General features: G+C 39.0%; 1 protein-coding gene across 15 annotated transcripts in view; it reads right to left on the reverse strand.

The window, feature by feature from the left end:
* Positions 1-21,225, reverse strand: part of PIEZO2 (piezo type mechanosensitive ion channel component 2) — a 562,484-nt gene that overhangs the window by 125,023 nt on the left and 416,236 nt on the right. For 10 of the 15 annotated variants that reach the window (XM_077135993.1, XM_077135995.1, XM_077136003.1 and 7 more), the window contains 6 exons: positions 20,107-20,255; positions 16,700-16,930; positions 13,817-13,940; positions 11,949-12,280; positions 10,676-10,824; positions 1,675-1,848 (listed from right to left, as the gene is read on the reverse strand). In XM_077135993.1, the coding sequence (XP_076992108.1) occupies positions 1,675-1,848; positions 10,676-10,824; positions 11,949-12,280; positions 13,817-13,940; positions 16,700-16,930; positions 20,107-20,255 (1,159 nt within the window). Of the gene's footprint in view, positions 1-1,674; positions 1,849-10,675; positions 10,825-11,948; positions 12,281-13,816; positions 13,941-16,699; positions 16,931-17,839; positions 18,959-20,106; positions 20,256-21,225 lie in introns of those variants that run through there. The other 5 variants (XM_077135992.1, XM_077136000.1, XM_077135998.1 and 2 more) reach the window with 2 other exon arrangements.

Consider the following 21,225-nt stretch of genomic DNA (forward strand, 5'->3'; position numbering starts at 1 on the left):
TAACAAATATAATTTTTGACTATATAACACTCTTACCCACAAGTATCACAAACAATGTCAAAACAATCATCAAATCTTCAATTTTCTATTTTGAAGATTCTGAATTATTGACAATTCTCACTTTTCTATGCAGGCATTATTTTTGTGAACTTTTAATCTTAGGGTGATTTTCCCCAAATAGATTGCCTAATGATAAGGTTTCCTAGGGGTCGCCAAATATCTAAATAGAAACTACTTTATTGTTCCAATGTTTGATTACCACTGAAGGAAAAAAGAATAAGTATATGGATAACATAAGCCACTGACACCAGACATGCTTTCTTCCCCGCTAAGGGGCTGGGAGGAGATGGGCTTTAACTGAGCTTCATTATGGTGACAAGATACTGTAAAATATTGTGATTATGTATTAATATTGGTTTTACAATAAGTTCTATAGTAATATTCCACATTTTTCTCATTTTTTTCACTTTTAGATTAATACTCATGGAGAGTTCAAGTTGGAACTCTGTGTTAGATGACTAGTTTGCTGCAAAGTGGGCAGAAAATCATTGACCTACTGATCATCATTTCTAGTACACTCAGTGAAAACTAAATGTAATCTTAGGCTAAATAAAACATTAAGGCAAATCTGCAGAGGAAAGAAAGAAAGAGAGGGGGTGGAGAAAGGAAGAAAGAGAGAAAGAAAGAAAGAGAGAGGGAGGGAGGGATAAGAAAGAAGGAAGGAAGGACTATAAAATGTTTCCTCATAAAATAAAATTGCTCTGAAGTATCCATATTTCCATAGACGATAGACAACCAGGCTTACTACATTAAAAATGTGCATGGTGATAAACTATTTCCCTTTCTTATTGAGGTACTCATTTTTCCCTTTATAGTTAAATAGTCATGGGGAATTTTTAACTCTGGCATCCACACCCTTCTTTATACAGCACTTTGCTCCCTTGGTGGCTTAACGAGTATTTTTCTAAGAACTCATCATAGGTTAAATGTAAGCAGAGGAGACAATCAGTATTAGCACTCTTTTGAAGAATGCTTGTAATTTTCCTTTGGAATAGACTTTGGAATTTGAAACATCCCATCATAGTTTCCACGAACATGGTCAGGAAAAGCAATATTCCATCTATTACTCATAACCAATTTATATTTATAGGTGAGACGACAACAAAGGAAAACGAATACAGGAAGACATTGTCTTCACTTTCTCTTCTTAAATATTTATCTAGTTACCAGCAAATTTCAGACAGTCCTTTTTGCCAGGGTTCTTCATTTGCAAAAGAAAAGGGAATATTCTTCAGGTCATCTTTTCGTATGCTCTCACTGTGACTTCTTTCTTGGAGATCGTGTAATAGAAAGCTCATCCTCTGAATTAGTCAGATTCTGCAAATGTCTTAAAAACATATCACCAGCCTAGACAGGAAATATACATCACCAACTATAAAGTACTTTAAAATCTGCATAGCTAGCACTAATCTGCTCACATGACTATCATTTTACAACAACCAATTGTTTCTGAAAGCATCATTAAATATTTAAAAATTTTCTTATTTTTTTCACTCTTGGATTGATACTCATGGAGCCTTCAAGTTTGAACCTCTGTGTTAGATGACTAGTTTCCTGCAAAGTGGGCAACCTAAGGCAGGTATGAAGCTTTGAGTGCTTCTTTCATTTGCTCACCTGTAGATGGTGTTGTCTTCTTTGCAGGGAATGGATTTGAGGTCTGTGAGTTCAAGGAAACGATCATGGAAATAGTGAAGATGTAAAATGCACACCAGAAGAAAGGAGGTTGGGATGAATATGCGAGTGAAAAGCTCAGCCACGGTAAACTGTTTTAAGCCGAGATCTTCAAGCCTACAGGCCAAAGCAAAAAAAAAAAAAAAAAAGAACCTTTCTTGGGCAATGAAGACACACATTCTTCATTACAAGCTATATCAACATTATTACTCTTCTAAGTAGTACCATTCATTGCATCCCATTCTTCCATACACTATCGACTGGCTTTTGTTTCCACCTATCCAAACAATCTGCTTTTACAATGGCCAACAACCTCAATATTGTTAAATTCAGTAGCTATTTGTCTTTGTTTAATTCAACCACAAGTCCTGTAAAGACTCTTGGACTTGATGCCACTATACTTTCTGGGCTTTCTCCTTCCTTTGCTTACTCTTCCTTTTCTCTTAGACTGTGAGCTGATTTGAAACTGTTATGTACCCCAGAAAAGCCATGCTCTTCTAATCCAATCTTGTGGGGACAGATTTATTACAGGTGGGGTCTTTTGATTAGGTTGTCTTCATGGAGATGTGACACCACACATTCAAGGTGGGTCTTAGTTTACCAGAGTCCTTAAAAGAGCTCATGGGGAAAGAGAGAGAGAGAGCTAGCTTAGAATTGATACAGAGAGCAGAGACACACAGACATTTAGAGACAGAAGCTCAGAGAGGAGGCTACTGGAACCAGGACTGAGAACAAGGAAACCCAGGAGCAAAAGGCTAGCAGATGTCTCTAAGTGACTTCTCATGTGACAGAGAAACCCTGGACGTGAATGGCTTTTCTTGAGTGATAGTACTTGTCATGGTCAGGGTTATGTGTCAACTTGGCCAGGTGGCAGTACCTGTTTGTCTGGTTGGCCAAGTGCTGGCCTGTCTGTTGCTATGAGGACATTTCATAGAATTAAATCATGATCATGCTGGCTGCATCCACAGCTGATTGCATTTGTAATCAGCCAAGGGGAGTGTCTTCTGCAGTGAGTGATGCTTAATCTGATCACTGGAAGGCTTTTAAGGAAGAATCAGAAGACACACTCTCTCTTCCTGCTTCAGCCAGTGAGCTTCTCCTATGGAGTTTGTCCAGACCCCTCATGCGAGTTGTCAGCTTCACAGCCTGCCCTACAGCTTTTGGACTCTATGTTCCCATGGTTATGTGAGACACTTTTATAAATTTTATATCTATGGATATTTTCCTGCTGATTCTGTTTCCCTAGAGAACCCTAGCTAATTCAACTTGGTACCAGGAGTGGGGTGTTCTTAAGAAACAGAATTTTTAAAATGGGTTTTATGATTGGTTTTCTACTCTGACTGGACTCAAAGGCATTAAGGACTCTGATTCCCATAATCAGAATGATATGGCCAACCCATGGGATGAGCTGGCAAAAGAGATAGTCAAAATATCACCATTGGATTCTTCTAATGCTTCGCCTGTTTGAAGCCAGGCTCTGGGGGATAATGTTTTTGACATCTTTATGGAGTTTTTTAGAAATAGGAGGTATAGCGATGTGGGCTGGTTGTTGTTAGATACACTGTGTACATTAATGAGTGATAGGGATGGGCTTAAGGCTTCAAATGTGCCGTCTGACAGAGGTAAACATTTCTATGAGTGTTCCGAAGGAAAATCTTATTTCTTGTAGCCATAGACTTGAGATCTCTGAAAAATCAGACTCAGAATCTTATTGTTAGGGTAGCAACTTTACAACATAAACTGAAATCTCAATCTTGTATGGTGTCTGCTGTTAAAGTGAGGGCACTGATTGGAAAGGAATGGGACCCTGCAAAATAGGATGGCAGCATATGGATTGATAATGACATCAGTGGAGAGACTGAAACCTTAGGTCAGGCTGAGTCTTTTCTAGATAACCCTGTAATAGTCTGCCCTGAGGAAACAGCCGCCCCACCTCCAGCCTGCCCTGAGGAGTTGGCCACCCAATCTCCACCTGAAGGGATTAGCCCTAGAGTGATTAATCATGTTTCACCAGATGAAACTGCAAATGAATGCCCTGAAGCAAATGGCTTGGAAACTACTTCTAATACTTTTCATGACCCACCCCCACCACCCCTCATTTCTTCCAGACCTATAACTAACTAAAGTCCCAAAAGACCCCTAAAGGTGAGGCACAAAATATCACATATGAGGAGGTATGTAAAAGAACTGTGTGAGTTTTCCAATTTATATAGTCAGAAATCAGGGGAATATGTGTGGCAATAGATTTTAAGGGTGTAAGATAATGGTGGGAGGAATATAAAGCTGGATCACCAGAATTTATTGATATGGGTGCATTAAGCAAAGATTCTGCATTCAATGCTATAGCTTGAGGAGTTAGAAAAGGCAGTAACAGTTTGTTTGGATGGTTGGCTGAAACATGGATCAAAAGGTGGCTGACATTAACTGAGGATGAAATGCCAGAACTGCCCTGGTATAATACAGATGAGGGGATTCAGAGGATTAGAATGTTAGAGTGGATTTATCATGCAAAGCTTGCTTTTACACCCCAGGAATAGCCAGAGGATGCACATTTTACCAGAACTGAGAGAAATAAATTTGTGAGACTAGTGCCAATATTCCTGAAGAGCTCTGTAGTTCACTTCTCTATATGTCAGCTATTACTGTGGGAACTGCTGTCACTGAATCTTTAAATATAATGGGGATGACCAGATCCCAAGTTGGCAGAAGTCAGGTAGCAGCACTTAATCATCAAAAACAAGGTAGATGTGGCTATCATAATAGGCAACAGACTGAAAGCAGGAGCCAAAATAATCTGACTTGCAGAGGCTTGTGGCATTGGCTAGTAAATCATGGGGTTCCTAGAAGTACAATAGATGGGCAGTCTACTAAATTCTTGTTTGAGCTGTCTGAACAAAAGAGTTCTAGGTCAAGTGAACAGAAGTCTAACTTGAGTAACAAAAACGGAGAGTCACGGCCCCTTAGTCAATTTCCAGACTTGAGACAGTTTATATATCCAGAGCCCCTTGAATGAGGGGGAGGCCAGTTCCCTTTGGGGGAGGACCCTGTTACACTACCACAAATTTATACCGTTAATCTTCCCCCAAGCCTTCCCCAAGGAGACTGACGTCCTTTTACCAGAGTAACTGTGCATTGCAGAAAAGGTAATGATCAGATATTTTGGGGATTATTAAACACTGGTTCAGAAGTGACATTAATCCCAGGGGACCCAAAACATCACTCTGGTCCACAGAGTATGGGCTTATGGAGGTCAGGTGATCGATGGAGTTTTAGCTCAGGTCCATCTCACAATGGGTCCAGTGGGCCCCCGGACTCATACTGCAGTTAGTTCCCCAGTTCTAGAATGCATAATTGGAATAGACAAACTGAGCAACTGGCAGAATCCTCACACTGGCTCTCCAACTATTATGGGCAGAACTGCCCCTACCTAGCAAAATAGTAAATCAGAAGCAATACTGGATTCCTGGAAGGATTGCAGAGATTACTGCCATTCTTAAGGACATGAAGGATGCAGGGGTGGTGATTCCCATCACATCCCCATTCAACTCTCCTATTTGGCCTGTGTAGAAAACAGATGGGTCTTGGAGGATGACAGTGGATTATTGTAAGCTCAATCAGGTGGGAACTCCAATTGCAGCTGCAGTTTCGAATGTGATATCATCATGAGCAAAGCAATACATCCCCTGGTACCGGTATGCAGCTATTGATCTGGCAAATGCTTTTTTCTCAATAGCAGTTATAAGAACCACCAGAAACAGTTTGCTTTCAGCTGGCAAGGCCAGCAATATACTTTCATTGTTCTACTTCAGTGGTATATCAACTCTCCAGCCCTATGTCATAATCTTGTCCACACGGACCTCGATCATTTCTCTCTCCCACAAGATATCACACTGGTCCATTATATAGATAATATCATGTTGGTTGGACTAGTGAGCAAGAAGTAGCAACTACTTCCAGACTTACTGGTAAGGCATTTGCATGCCAAAGGATGGGAGATAAATCCAACAAAAATACAGGGGCCTTCCACCTCAGTGAAATTTCTAGGTGTCCAGTAGCATGGGGCATGTGAAGATATCCCTTCTCAGGCGAAGGATAAGTTGCTGAATCTGGCCTCCTACGATGCAAATAGAGGCACAATACCTAGTTGGTCTCTTTGGATTTTGGTGACAACATATTCTTCATTTGGTTGTGCTACTCCAGTCCATTTATTGAGTGACCAGAAAAGCTGCTAATTTTGAGTGTGGACCTGAATAAGAGGAGGCTCTGTGACAGGTACAGGCTGCTGTACAAACTGCTCTGCCACTTGGAACGTATGATTCAGCAGATCCAATGGTGCTGGAAGTTGTCAGTGGCAAATAAAGATGCTGTCTGGAGCCTTTGGGAGGCCCCTATAGGAGAATCACAATGCAGACCCTTAGGATTTTGGAGCAAAGCCTTACCATCTGCTGCAGATAACTACCCCCCTTTTTAGAAACAGCTTTGGGCCTGCTACTGGGCCTTAGTACATAGTGAATGCTTAACCATGGGCCACCAAGTTACCATGAGACCTAAGGTACCGATCACAAACTGGGTGTTGTCTGATCCACCAAGCCATAAAATTGGGCATGTGCAGCAGCACTCCATCATAAAATGGAAATGGTAAGGCCAGAGCAGATCCTGAAGGCACAAGTTAAGTTAGATGAGGAAGTTGCCCAAATGCCCACGGTCTCTACTCCTGCCACATTACCTTATCTTTCCCAGACCAGAGCTATGACCTCTTGGGGAGTTCCTTACAGTGAATTGACTGAACAAGAGAAAACCCGGGCCTGGTTTACAGATGGTTCAGCATGTCATGCAGGTACCACCTGAAAGTGGACAGCTACAGCACTCCAACCTCTTTCTGGGGTATCCCTGAAGAACAGTTGTGAGAGGAAATCCTCCCAGTAGGTAGAACTTCAAGCAGTACACCTGGTTGTTAATTTTGCTTGGAAGGAGAACTGGCCAGGAGTGCATTTGTATACTGACTCACGGGCTATTGCTAATGGTCTGGCTGGATGGTCAGGGACTTGTAAAGACCATAATTGGAAAACTGGTGACAAAGAGGTCTGGGGAAGAGGTTTGTGGATAGACCTTTCTGAATGGGCTAAAAACATGAAGATATCTGTGTCCCATGTGAGTGCATACCAGAGGGTGAATTCAGCAGAGGAAGGTTTTAATAATCAAATGGATAAGATGACCTGGTCTGCAGACACCAGTCAGCCTCTTTCCCCAGCAACTCCTATCTTTGCCCAATGGGCTCATGAACAAAGTGGTCATGGTGGTAGGGATGGAAGTTATGCATGGGCTCAGCAACATGGACTGCTACTCACCAAGGCTGACCTGGCTATAGCCACTGCTGAGTGCCCAATCTGCCAGCAGCAGAGATCCACACTCAGCCCCCAATATGGCACTATTCCCCGAGGTGACCAGCCAGCTACATGGTGGCAGGTTGATTATACTGGACCACTCCCTTCAAGGAAGTGGCAGCGATTTGTTCTAACTGGAACAGATAGATACATACTCTGGATATGGGTTTGCTTTCCCTGCATACAATGCTTCTGCCAAAACTAACATTCTGGACTCACAGAATGCTTTATTCATCATCATGGTATGCCACACAGCATTGCTTCTGATCAAGGAACACACTTCACAGCAAATGAAGTGCGGGAATGGACACATGCTCATGGAATTCTCTGGTCTTCCCACCTTTCCCATCATCCAGAGGCAGCAGGATAGATAGAACGGTGGAACAGCCTTTCAAAAACTCAAATACGGTGCCAACTAGGTGGCAATACCTTGGAGGGTTAGGGTAATGTTCTCCAGGAAGCTGGGGATGCTCTGAATCAGCGTCCATTGTATGGTGCTGTTTCTCCCGTAGCCAGGATTCATGGGTCCAGGAAGCAAGGGGTGGAAATGGGAATGGCACCCTCACTATTAACCCCAGTGATTCACTAGGAAAATTTTTGCTTCCTGTCCCTGTGACCTTGGGCTCTGCTGGTCTATAGGTTTTAGTTACAAAAGGGGGAGTGCTTCCACCAGGAGAAACAACAATGATTTCAGTGAACTGGAATCTATGACTGCACCTGGTTACTTTAGGCTACTCATGCCCTTGAATCAACAAGCCAACAAGGGGATTACAGCACTGGCTGGGGTGACTGACCCTATCAGGGGGAAATAGACTGTAGTTACACAATGGAGGTAAAGAAGAATTTTCCTGGAGTATAAGAGATCCCATAGGGCATCTTTTAGTACTACCATGCCCTGTGATTAAAATCAATGGAAAACTACCAATGGCTCTGAAACTTCAGGAATGAAGGTTTGGGTCACCCCACCAGGCAAAGAACCATGGCTAGCTGAAGTGCTAGCTGAGGGTAATGGGAACTCCATGGGATGGGGAGTAGAAGAAGGCAGTGATAAATATGAACTATAACCACATGATCAGTTACAGAAACGAGGACTGTAATGCTGTTTTGTTCATGTTATAGTATTTAAGTTGTAAGACATCAAGTTTAGGAATGAATATTACCCAAGGACATCCACCCTATTCTGGGAAGATTTAATGTGTTTCCAGTTGTATGCAGGATAGTTGAGTATTGATAGGAGAGGAAAAAATGTGCCTTTTATTGTTTTCTATTTAGAAATTAAGTATGGTTTAAGGTGATGTGTATAGTTGCCAAATTGACAAGAGGTGGACTGTATGGTCGGGTTCATGTGTCAACTTGGCCAGGTGGTGGTACCCAATTGTCTGGCTGGGCAAGTGCTGGACTGTCTGTTGCTATGAGGACATTTCATAGAATTAAATCATGATCACATCAGCTGCATCCACACCTGACTGCATTTGTAACCAGCCAAGGGGAGTGTCTTCTGTAATAAGTGATGCTTAATCTAATGAATGGAAGGCTTTTAAGGAGGATTCAGAAGAGACACTCTCTCTTCCTGCTTTGGACGGTGAGCCTCTCCTGAGGAGTTCATCTAGACCCTTCATCAGAGTTGTCAGCTCACAGCCTGTCCTATGGCCTTTGGACTCTTTGTTCCCATGATTACATGAGACCCTTTTATAAATTTTATATCTATGGATATTTCCTGCTGATTCTATTTCTCTAGAGAACCCTAGCTAATATTGTATCTTTTTGCTGATGCCTTAATTGAACATTTTCATGGCCTTAGAAGTGTAACTTGTAACTTAATAAATCTCCTTTATAAAAGCCAATTCATTTCTGGCATGTTGCGCATTCCAGCAGCTTTAGTAAACTGAAACAGACATCTAAATGCTGAAATAGTCCCAGCACTTGTTTTGAGTCTCCTCTCAGAGCGATATTTTTTCCATCAGTAATTTCACCCAGTTCCATGGATTTAGACACCATTTTCAGGTAGATGCTAAAATGTGTACCTGTGGCACAGTCTTCTGCAACTCTGTTGTCCAAATCCCTATCTAAAATAAGCTGTTTCAGTTATTTCATACTTAATGTTTTTAAAATAGTATTTTTGATTTCACTGTTTTTCTCAGCAAAGCTGGGCTTCACCTCTCACTACCAACTCCAGGCTTCCCTAGATTAATAAATGGTGCAACCATATATCCTATGTGAAATTCAGAGACCAGGTCATATTCAATTCTTTTGTGTCCATCACATCTAGCTCATGAACACTTCCTTTCACCTCGCATACATCTCTGACTCTGTCTGATCCCATCTGCCTCCACTGCCCTCACTCCAGGACCACTGCTACGGTCGCTCACTGGACTGCTCTCCCTCTCCAAAAATCAACTTTTAGCCAATAGCCAAGAAACCTTCAAAGACTCTTCAAAATTTCACCGAGAATAAAATGTCAACTGGCACTGCCTAAGAGTGCATGAGGGCAGGCATGGCCTAACACCTGGCTGGGTGCTTCCTTTTACCCATCTCCTTCTGCCCCAGCTCTTGGCAGGCTTATTTCCTTCAGTTCCCCAAGTATGCTTAATATGCCCTGCCTCCTGAACTTGGCATTTGCTTGGGATGCCCTTCTGTATCTCACCCCCCAATTCCCACCTTTTTCCTAAGACAAGCTCCTTCAGCTATAGTTTGAGTGACCTGTCCTCAGTGAAGCCTGCCTGTCTTCTCTGTTAATAGTTGATTTCCTTCATTATCACTACCAAAACCAGCCACTTATTTCCTTCACAGACCTGCCACAGTTTGTAATTCATTTATTTGTACACTAACTAGTTTTTCTGTTTGTTTCCTCTATTTCAACACAAGCCCCAGGCACATGGGAGGCGCTCAACAAACACTTGTTGAAGAAACCTTAAGGATATACTATCCTAGTAACATCATGATCCTTTCAACTTTTTCTCTTAGCCACGTCAATGCATTCAGTTCTGCACATAGTACTGGTTGGCTTTCCAAATGAAGCAAATTAGAAAAGGTACAACCCCCACCTATTAAATGCATAGGCAAAATGATTTTGTCATTACTAGTCTATTAGTAGTCTATTAGCACTTACAGAAAGTTATTTTTGAGTGGAACTAACCACTCCTTGGAATTTCAGTACTAGCTACATAAATGAGCAAAAGCTGCTGGCTTCATAAATGAGTCTATGAATCTATGTATGAATTGAAGAATGGAGCTCCAATTTGAAAAGCAGAAAGTGAGTCTGGGAAAGAACTAAGCAAGACTGTTTCACATGAAACTTACATTACAGAAGGTCATTTCACTACAATAGTGCAAAGAGTTAATTTTTCAGTCAACATGAATTGAGGGCTTATGTGCCAACCCCAGGAGAGGTATAGAGAAAACAAAGAGGAATAAGGATGTAAATCTTGCTCTCAAGAAACTTTTAGACATTCATCATATCTTGGATACTTTTATGAAAATCTCCCTTGAAGACTTTTTTAACAATATGCATTCATTCTGTTTATCATTTTCACATCCCCTCATATACCAAAATTACTTACTTTTCTCTCTTCAGTCCAGTCATATTTTGCCACAGGCCTGGGAAGTTTTCAAACTGATATGTATATATAAAAATAAGCACCAGCATAGTGTAAATAACCACTGACATCCAAAAATATTTTAGAATTCGCCTCCACCATTCATAGTGCACCTGTGTATAGGTATTAGAAAAACAAACAGGAAAAATATCAATTACAGGAAAATTCACAAAAATTTGGGTTTATTCAACCAATACATGTGATTATATTTAGATGTTGGGGATGTGGGGGAGATTATTTTCTTACCAGTGTTTTCCACTTTTTTCCCTAATATAGTTGGATGGATTAGAGTTAGAATTATTTGCTGGACCTTATGAGATTCAGTTTCCTCCTCCATGAATTTCTACCTTGTAGGGTTGTCATGAGGAAGAAATGTGTAATATTTATAAGGTTCCCAGCATGACACCTGGTATAGGGTAGGATTCAAGGAACGGTAGTTGCTGTTTTTATTATTGTTATTTTGGCAGAGGGAGAATCATATCAGTTTGAAATTCAGCTACTTTAGAGAGGAGACATCTCTCTTCATTATATGCTTGTGGATAATCATCAGAGAAAACCTATCCTGAATTTTCATAAAGTATTCGAAGGTTTATTGCACTCAGTTGAGATATATTTATCTCCATAGAATATACTCTTGTTTATTGTAGCTGTTTAATTTATTTTGTGCATTAACTGGACAAATATTTTATTGCTATACTTGTTTTTACTGTTGTGTTCCCTTCTATCATCGGTAAAAACTGAGTTTGTGGAGAGACTAGCTAATTTTAATATAATATTTTATAAGTTAGCTAATGAAATACTAAGATGCTGAAGCACTATGAATATATATCTGTATACATACAAACCTTTAATTACGTATATTAGTAGTGCTCCAATTCCAAAGCCCCAAGTATAAGTGAATCCAACATTTTAGATTATATACTCATAGCTCTTAAACAACTATTCAAAGGCAAAGTACAATTACACAGGTTTCTTTTCTCAGTGGGTCTCTAATCAATAATTTTTTTTGGAAAAATATTAACCTTTTTTACTGACATCTTTAAGAACCTAAGGGTTTAAAATAGTAAAAAAGCTGAGGATAGTCATTTCACCTTGGGATATAATTTTAAAATCCCAGTAATTGCCTTACATGCTCATGGGATTATAGTAACTTATATTATCTTCAAATGAAGCTCACATACATTTCTGGGGCAGATGTGAGAATCAAGAAAATGTAGAGGACGACTGCTTCACTCACCTGATACAAGGCCACGCAGAAGAGAAACAGCACCATGTAGATGATTTTGTACATTACAATTTTACCCTCAAAGCTGACAAAGAAGAACATGCCTCCACAGACATAAATCCAGTACTTGATGAACATGGTCACCACCAAATTTCCCAGCACCTCCATGATGTCCTGGTCATCATCCTCTTCTTCCTCTTCAGCTTCTTCCTCTTCTTCTTTCTTTTTCTTTTGCTTCTCCTCCTTTGCTTCCTCTTCTTCCTCCTCCTCCTTGGGCTCACCTTCCACTTGTGCATCTTGAAGTTCATCATCTTCAAAATACAAAACTCTGCTGCTACACCTAACTAGTGACCAGAGCAAAACCACACTTTGACCAAATATGATCCATGTGGGATGCAGAAGCATATCTCTTATGGATTACCATGTGATTTGAGTGACTTTTAAGATTTTTCAATAAACATAACTACTTTGTGGTCAATTTCCATAACCTTCTAGAAATACAGCTTAAAAGAAAATAAATTTAGTGATATATATATTTTTTTTTTTACATGGGCAGGCACCGGGAACTGAACCCGGGTCCTCTGGCACGGCAGTCAAGCATTCTTGCCTGCTGAGCCACCGTGGCCCACCCTTTAGTGATATTTTTAAATGAATTAATTTATACCATCTTTTTCATTTCTAGTCTCCAAAGACAACTGAAAGTACTTAAGGATTTAGAAAAATAAACAGTAAAAATCAAAACTACTAAATCTATTTCAAATTCTAATTGTTTATGGCTATAAACAGTCCAACTAGTGCTTTACAGAGTTAATGCTGACAATTTTAACCAAAAAGTATGCTTTTAAAACTAATGTAAGCATTACAGCAAAATACATCTTCATTTAAATTAGTTTTGGTGAATAACTATAATTTAACCAAGTTTAAACAGTTTTATCTACGGGAATTAAAATCTTACTTGCTCTCTCACCTTAAAAGCAGTAAATATATAGGACCCATCTTTATGTTAAACAAGGTGACCTAAATTTTGAATAATTTAATCCAACAACTGGTAGAGTCTCAGAATGAGAGGAATGAAAGTGAAACAACAGTTGATCTCAAATGAACTATTCTTTAAAATGATCTGGTTAACTGAAACATTCTGTTGATTAGAGACATCCAAAAGCACACAGGCGAATTTAAATATAGGTGCTTATTGCTGAAAAACAACTCATTGCTTAAGCCTAAATGAGGAAGAGAAATGATAAAAGTATTTGAGTTGCTCCTTGTTGGTTTTCCTACAGTTACCTAATTAAAGGGTTAGCAGCTCAACTTCTATACACACGTACAGCCTCCTGAACAAAGACAATGCTGCTTCGTTAGTGCACCTTCCAGTCCATTCTATGGACATTAAACTTTTATTTTATTCATATCTCCTGGGAGATAGGGAGGATGGTTGTTTACATTTTACCTATATAGTGGGCCTAAAATTGTAGAGGAGATAAAAACTTCATTCTCTTTTCTTTGACTTTGTGGTATGTTATTTTTGGAGAAGGAGAGGATTTGAATTTAAAAGATTTCAGTCTGTTTCTTTGGTTCTAACTCTTACTAAAAGTGTGACCTTGGAGAAATTATTTAATTTCTCTGAGGCTGCTGCTTCTTTGGTTAAATGGGAATTCTTTTGTCAGGATAAATCATACACTATTTTTAAGAGCTCCTTGTGAAAACACAAGTTCACTGGAAAAGTTTTGAAGCACCAATGCTGGGATGCATCTTTGCAATAACCGTTTGGCTTCCATCTAGTCTGAGCATATGGGGCTGGTTGCTGTGTCCTACGGCTCTTTCTCTGCGATTTTGTCAAGCACAAAAATCTCCAGCCACATGCCGTATAGACACTAATTTACCTTTTCCTTCATTTTCCTGACTTCCAATTTTGACTTCAGATAAAAGAGCCTCCTTTTGCTGAAGAGCTTTTTGCTCTGTGAGGTGCTGTCTCAGCAGTAGCCAGAAAGTAATTGTGAAAAGAATCTGAAAGCAGAGAATTAGCAAAACAAGAATTAGATAACTTTTGGAAATGGAAACAGATCTCCACAATATAACATTTTTCTTCCCATGGGAATCCAGGCACAATAACTAAACCTTTTTTTCCGAGCTGGAGTTAGGTCATCCACTGGGGTTCAACCAGAAATCTCTAGCCTTACTCTCCTTTCCTAAGGTGGGCGTGGGCCTCTGTTGGGGGCCAGCACTAGGAAGACCCAGAGGAAGACGCACTGGGAGTCCAGATACTTCCATCCGGGCAGGGAGCTAACTTGGTCTCCCTCAAGGCTTTTGTTCTAGATTGGTTCCCTGTTCTGACCCCAACACTATAATTTTAGAAGGAAAAATATACTACTTGTATACTACTTGTTTGACTCTGCAATGTTACTTATTTTAAAGAATTCTACAAATGGGAAAAAAGAAAATTTCATCCAAGAAAACAGAGTCCCTTATTATTCCGATCAGTTTTCCAAAGCAGAATAAAAAAATATTTCCATCCTTTTGAACTAACATTTTCTTGAAGGCTAGGAAGAAAAAATATGATTTCAGGGATTTCCATTTCTCAGGGAATGCCTTTTCTAGCATACAACAGTTGTGTGTGTGTATGTGTGTAACAGCTGTACTGAGATCTAATTCACACACATCTGTTTAAAAAGTACAATTTGCTGGGGTTCCAGTATATTCGGAGTTGTATAACCATTACCATAATCAATTTCAGAACATTTTCATTTCCCTGGAGAGAAACCCCAAGACAGTCATCTCCAAGTCATCCCTCCCCTTTCTGCTCCTACCCTCAGCCCTAAACAAACACTAATTTTCTTTCTGTCTGTGCAGATAGATATATCTATTGTGGACATTTCATTTCATATAAATTAATCATACAATATGTGGTATTTTGTAACTGTCTTCTTCCATGTCACATAATATTTTCAACTATTATCCATGCTGTAACATGTGTATTTCATTCTTTTTTACAGTTGAAGAATATTTCACAATATGGACATACCTCATTTTATTTATCTATTCATCAATGGATGGACACTGGATTGTTTCCACTTTTTGTCTATTGTGAATAAAGCTACTATGAACATCATGTTCAAGTTTCTGCATGCACTTATGTTTTCATGGAGCTTCAGAATACTCCACAGTGGCTCAGCCTGGCTAGAGGAGGTGTCCAGATCTTTGAGAGCGGAAGACATATTTTTTCTTTTTCTCATTTTCTGTGACAGTGATTCATACATTTCTCTGCAAGCACTGAGTATTTACTGTGTTTTGACTATTATCATTGCTATGGAGATTTTATGAGCCTTAGTTGTGTTAGTATTAATTACCTATGACAAAGCCTTGGACTTCTTTTTTGAGCTACTGGGTACATTAAATATAAATGCAGACTCCAGTTTCCCCAGAATCATGGTATTTTTGTTTTGTTTTTAATGAGTAGCACATTTCCCAAATAATGGTTTTTCCCAAATAAGTGAAACTTTTAAATTAGGTAATTCAGTTAGTTGACTGGCATGCAGTTTTTAGAAGCCTCACTGAGATTTCAAGTTAGGTGGTAACAGTCAAAGAACAAGGGTCTGAATTTCTCTTAAATTACCAGTTGTGTATGTGTGCGCACGAACATGTTTGTGTGTCTGAATGTGTTTAAGAGGAAAGAGGAGGGAGAGAATGAAATAAAAGACAAGTCCCATGAAGGTGAACCATGAATAAGAGTCCTGACTTCCAGTATGGAGTAAGGTTTGGTGGAGAGACACTAGGGCTGGGGTAGGTACTGGAGTTGGATGAATGAATAAATAAATGAAGGAACGAAGCTACATCCATGAACACAGGATGTTATGGTCTAATCCCTAAAGGCCATTAGAATGCATCTGTAATGACTTTTTTCCCTTTACCAAGCCTCCTATAAAAAATCTGTTATCAGGACCAACCCTTAGCTACCCAGTTCCCCATAGCTTTGGATGTGGGTGTCTGATGACCTGTAAACAATGTGGGTGCTCCCAAGAAAGGTGGATTTTATGTGCTGTAAGTGGTAGTCCCGTTCAGTCTGCTTAGAGGAGGAAAATGCCAAGGCTAATCAAATATGTACAATATGCTCATCCAACTGCTCTTACTGTCTTAACGTGATCAACAAAAGGGATGTGTGTTCGAGTCTGCCACTCTTAACAGGATAGTAAAGTCAGGGCACCTCATCTGAAATCAAAACTCTATTAAAATGGCCCATGGAAATAAATGAATAATGAAAGATTATAAAACAACTGCGGATGAAGGCATATCATGTAATCAATAGAAAAACGAAAGATACAGCTGTTACACTGTAACTTTTCTTTTAACTGTGAAAAAATTTTTAGGGCATCATCAGAAAAAGTTATTTTTTTAATCAATAATCAATGTTTATCTCTGACAGTAATACACTAAGAATGCTTTATAAATTGATATCTATCAAAGTAAATCCTTTAACACTTTCATATGTTTTTGTACTGAATTTTCTTATTAATCCAATTACTGGCTAATACATTTTTTCCTTCTTTGAGGTAAAGCACTGCATTTAAAAACAAAATCTAAAAGTATGATGCAGTATCTGTTCCAGTTTAAATTATAGAGACCTGTGTACAATATAAATGATTTATTACAGTTTTGTATCTGTTCAATTTTGCAAAATAGTTAATATTCAGAATAGATTTGTGTATGTTTTTGCTTGGAGATAGTGATTATGATTATTGTGGTTTTGTATCATTCTTCTAGACACTTACTTTTGAGGCAAGTTCTCCAGGGTCTTTCTTTTCTAAAAATCCTGGCACCTTTTTAATTTCAGGAAGTTCAAAACTCCATATATACTGTAATATCAATAACAGGTTTCCATAAACCACCATAAATGGAGAACTAATCATGGCATATTTCCTTCTGTTGCGTATCATCCAAAGGGTACAGGACCAAATCAATAACACAAACGTCAACCAGCTATGGTACGTAATGCTCCATGCCTCAGGAGAGAAAGAAAGAAAAAAAGACCATGGTCAAAAGCCATCTGAACAGAAAAGGTCAATGAACTTCAAAGGAGAGAGAGGAAGAATTCATGGCAGATCACTGGAGAGAGACCCCAACTCATGTCACAGTGAGGAAGAAGAGGGAAACACTGATTCTACTGGGAGCTTTTGGACTTTCTTTAGGGAATAGAGTCAAAGGTACAAGACTCTTTATTCCAAGGCTTTCCTCCACCCCTCCCCCACCTCCCATAGCCCAACATCTCTTCAGCTTTACCCAACTTTACAGTATTAAAACCAACCATAGTTTCTTCTCCCCCTCTTTTTATTAAAATAGCTTGGCGTCAGCTCTTATGTGTGAGGGTAAGTAAGAATGGGTCATCACTACAGTTGAGAAATGAAAAATCTTAGAATCTCTACGTGTAGCATAATAAAAACTCGGTGCTTCTTCATATTTGTATATTTCTATCATCATAACACTATAATAGAAAGCAGAGTCTTTCAGTGAGTCGCTGTAGTGAATTATCACATTCAAGGGGATGGTGGGAACCTCCAAATTTGTAGATCATCTTGTAGAGGACCTCCCTGTACCTGTGGGATGTGGCCTAACTCTGGGGAGTAAGAGTCAGAACTGAATTGGTTGAGTTATTGAACTATTTGCAGTTGGTATCAGATGCTGTTGTGGAAGTTGCTAATAAAAGTGTCTGATACTTACAATAGTTAGGGATACAAGTTGGGATTCAGAGACTGCTCACAGTAGACTACCCAAGAAGATGTAAATTAGGAAATTTACATGAGGAAGTTGTATGCTAAGCTTCTGCACAACTAAAATAGTAAAACCAAGCCAACATAATATAAAGGCTTATCGCAGGTTCTGCTGAGTAAAGAAGGACTAAAGTGTCTTCATACCTTTGGACAAATACCGATACATCTTCTTCCATTCTCACTAAACTTCCAAAGAATCAGAAATGCATCTCAAAAGGCAGCTACAAGAATAATCTGTAAATCAGTCTCACAAATTATTAACTTCAGAAAACCTATCATGTGTTAGCATACTCCTTGCTTCTGTGATTTTGAGAAAAGACCTTAAAAAACATTTTCTAGATATGTTTGGGGCTAATTAAAGTTAAACCTATTCCTGAATAACCTGAATGGTCAAAAATTATTTGTGAAGATCAAAATGTTTTACGTGTCTGTTTCCTTCTGGAAAGTAGACAGGCATCAAGATAAATCAAGTCAGCTTGGAACAAACAAATATTTCCTCTCAGCAATTTGCAAAGTTGCTCTAAATAATAGCTATTTTTTTGAGTGATGAGTTACTTAAAATTGTTGGTTAAAGCTCTTGATAATTATAAACTAAAAATAAAAAATTAGTATCTCACAATCATTATCAAGTCTGAATTATTTTCAGGAAAAATGTTATTTCTTAGAAACAGTGTTTAAGAAAGGATAGGTAAAGCTTAATGAGTTGCATTAAATGATGCGTTTAATACATGTACACCAGAGTGAAACTCAGATATAACTTTGCTATGTCTTTGTGATACAGACCATCATCTTCCCAGATATTATACTTTCAGCATATTTTTCCCCCACACACTAGTTTCGTTTGGAAATGTGAGGGTGGAAAAGGGAGGAAACCAAGTTATGAAGATTTTTTCTTTTCTTTTACCCCCTGTGATGTCTAAATTATAGTTGTTTTTCAGCTGTGGAAGTTGGGAAGTAGAAGCTGCATTATTTTGTTTACTATGCTCAGTTACAGAATTGTCTGATAGGTTGGTATATTCATACTTGTTATTTTATTTTAACTAACACATATATCATCCTGACAAATTTGGTTCCTGGGGACTTCTCTTCCTGTCTGTGACAAAATGTTCGCTACAGAGTAGAGTGCCTTCATGGAAAGTAGGCACCCTTAAAACAATAATCTCATAGTTGAGTTAAAACAAACAATGGCATCAGAAAAGGAACACATTTTTATAATGAAGGGTTTGCTCTCTTTTGTTGTTTTTAAATATATTTTTTCTATCGAGTAACAAAATATGTACTTAAATTTAAGCTGTAGTTCTTTACAAAGAAAGATAAAAACTTATCTGACTTAAAGAAAAAAGGTATGCTCTTTTAAGTTCAGAAGCAAAATTGTAACTTTCATTTATGAGAAGTTCAATATTTAAAAGTCAAAGAATGGCTACAGTTTAAGTAGATATTGATATGTAGACAAAGTCAAGAAGTAACCAAAAGTGTGCAGAATTAATTTTATTTAAAGAATAGAGTTTGGAATCCCCAAATGAACCATTTTTAATTTAGAGGAGCTTTCTTGTTTTAACTTCCTCCCAGATGGAGCTGTGATACTTAGCGAAACTGAAGTTTAGCTACACAGAAGTTCATTTGAGAAACATTTTCTGCTTGAGGAAGCTATGTTTAGGCATTTATTTCTCTTCACATTCTAGAGATTTTTTTATTCTTATCCTCAAAGGTGCCCCTAGGCTCTTACCATGGGCTATAAAACTTGGAATTGTTTTATCTAAAATAGTAATATTAGGCTCCTCAGAAAAAAGCAAGTTTCCCAAGAAAGTTTGTTTTCAGAAAGGGAGAATTCTTCTTTTATCGTCTATCTATAAACCATAGGACTATTTTTTAAAGCTGTGATGCTGGAGATGGAAGATAGATCTACAAGTGAGAAGGTAAGTGTACAAACTAGGGGTTCATAATTGGCAGAAGTTCTGGGTGACCCTGGCTGCCTGATGACCACATTGACCAAACATTTATTGCAGCTAAGATTGAACAAAGTCTCACCAAAATCTAAGCTAAGATGTTGACATAACTCTCACTCTGTGAGAGCAATAAAAGCACCCTATGCTAATTCTGAAGATTTTAATACCTCTGAGGAAAATTCTTCAATGTGCCTGCTTAAGTTGTCAAAATAGAGGATAGTCTAACCAAAGAAGTTAATTTGAGAGGAATGTATTCATATTTAAAAGGAAGTGAAGGAGAGTTGAAGAGGACATGGTTGTGCAATTTGTAATATAGAAAACCCATGAAAAATTAACATAATCCACCATCCCCTGCCAAGGCACTGGGAGCTTAAGGTATTTGTGCTGGCCAGGAGAGCCAAGCCTTGAACCAGTGAGGTGGTGGGGTCAGTTTCTACCATGCTTGCTTTAATCCCCCATATTTACCATCATTGCAATAAGAGCACAGATGTAACTTTGTTTCATAATAAACTGGAACACAGAGACCATGGCATGAACTTTAACACTTCTTTTATCCTCATGGCATCTTTCATCTTCATATTCTTCTTTCTCATCCTCTTCTTCCTCTTTCTTTTCTAGACAGACAAATACCTTACATAATTACTTGTGCAAAGGTACACATTTTGCATAATGTCCTAATAATCATAATCATACATCACATGTATGATTTTTAACACAGTCTTTTATTTCAAACTTCAGAAATTACTTCCAATTAATGAGACTCTTTAGAATACAGTCGATAAGGGCTGCCTGGTAAGTGCTCAGAAATCGCAGACAGAAAACTCGGAGTGTGGGAGGTGCTGGGGCTGTAGTACCTGTGGGTTTGCATCTCCAGGCACTCATGCCTTTGTGTGATCCTCTCTACCCTGAGTATGGATGAGACCAGTGACCCACTTCTAACCAACCAAATACTTTTTCACTTTTGAGAAAAGGTTACAAAAATGTGGCTTTTCCTTTGGGTGCTTTCTCTCATTCTTTCCGTTGCTCATTCATTCTGAGGGAAGCCAGCTGCTGTAGTGTGAGCTGCCCAAGTGGAAGGAGCTGAGTCCCCTACCTCCCCTCCCCACCTCCCCCCAAGAAGTCAGCAAGAACCTGCCAGGAGCTAGATGCATATGCCTGGAGCAGGCCCTCAGTTGAGACACTGGCCCCCACTGAGGGACCCTGGGCTGGGGAAACCCAGCTGAGTTGTATCCACATTCCTGACCTGCAGAAACTGTGAGATAATAAATACTGTTTTAAGACACTAAGTTTGTGAGCAATTTGTTACTTGATAATAGATAACTAATACAAAGGGCGCATGGAGTATGGCTAGAGTAAATATGTAGAGAACCAGAAAACCAACCAAACCCTCTGACAGAGTAAGTTCTGTGGCCCACACTTTCCTGTTAGGTCTTGGAAAGAGGCAGAGAGAAAAAAAAGGCTGAGGATGGAAAAGTCTGGTTAAGGTTAAGAAAACATGGTAAAGTGGGAAGAGGAGACCAGCAACACAAAAGTATAGGTGCAAGAGTGAAGGAAGGATTTCTCCTGAAAGTGCTCCTAAAGTTG

This window comes from Tamandua tetradactyla, chromosome 18 (assembly GCF_023851605.1).
Source record: "Tamandua tetradactyla isolate mTamTet1 chromosome 18, mTamTet1.pri, whole genome shotgun sequence".
In the NCBI taxonomy this organism is placed as follows: Eukaryota; Metazoa; Chordata; class Mammalia; order Pilosa; family Myrmecophagidae; genus Tamandua; species Tamandua tetradactyla.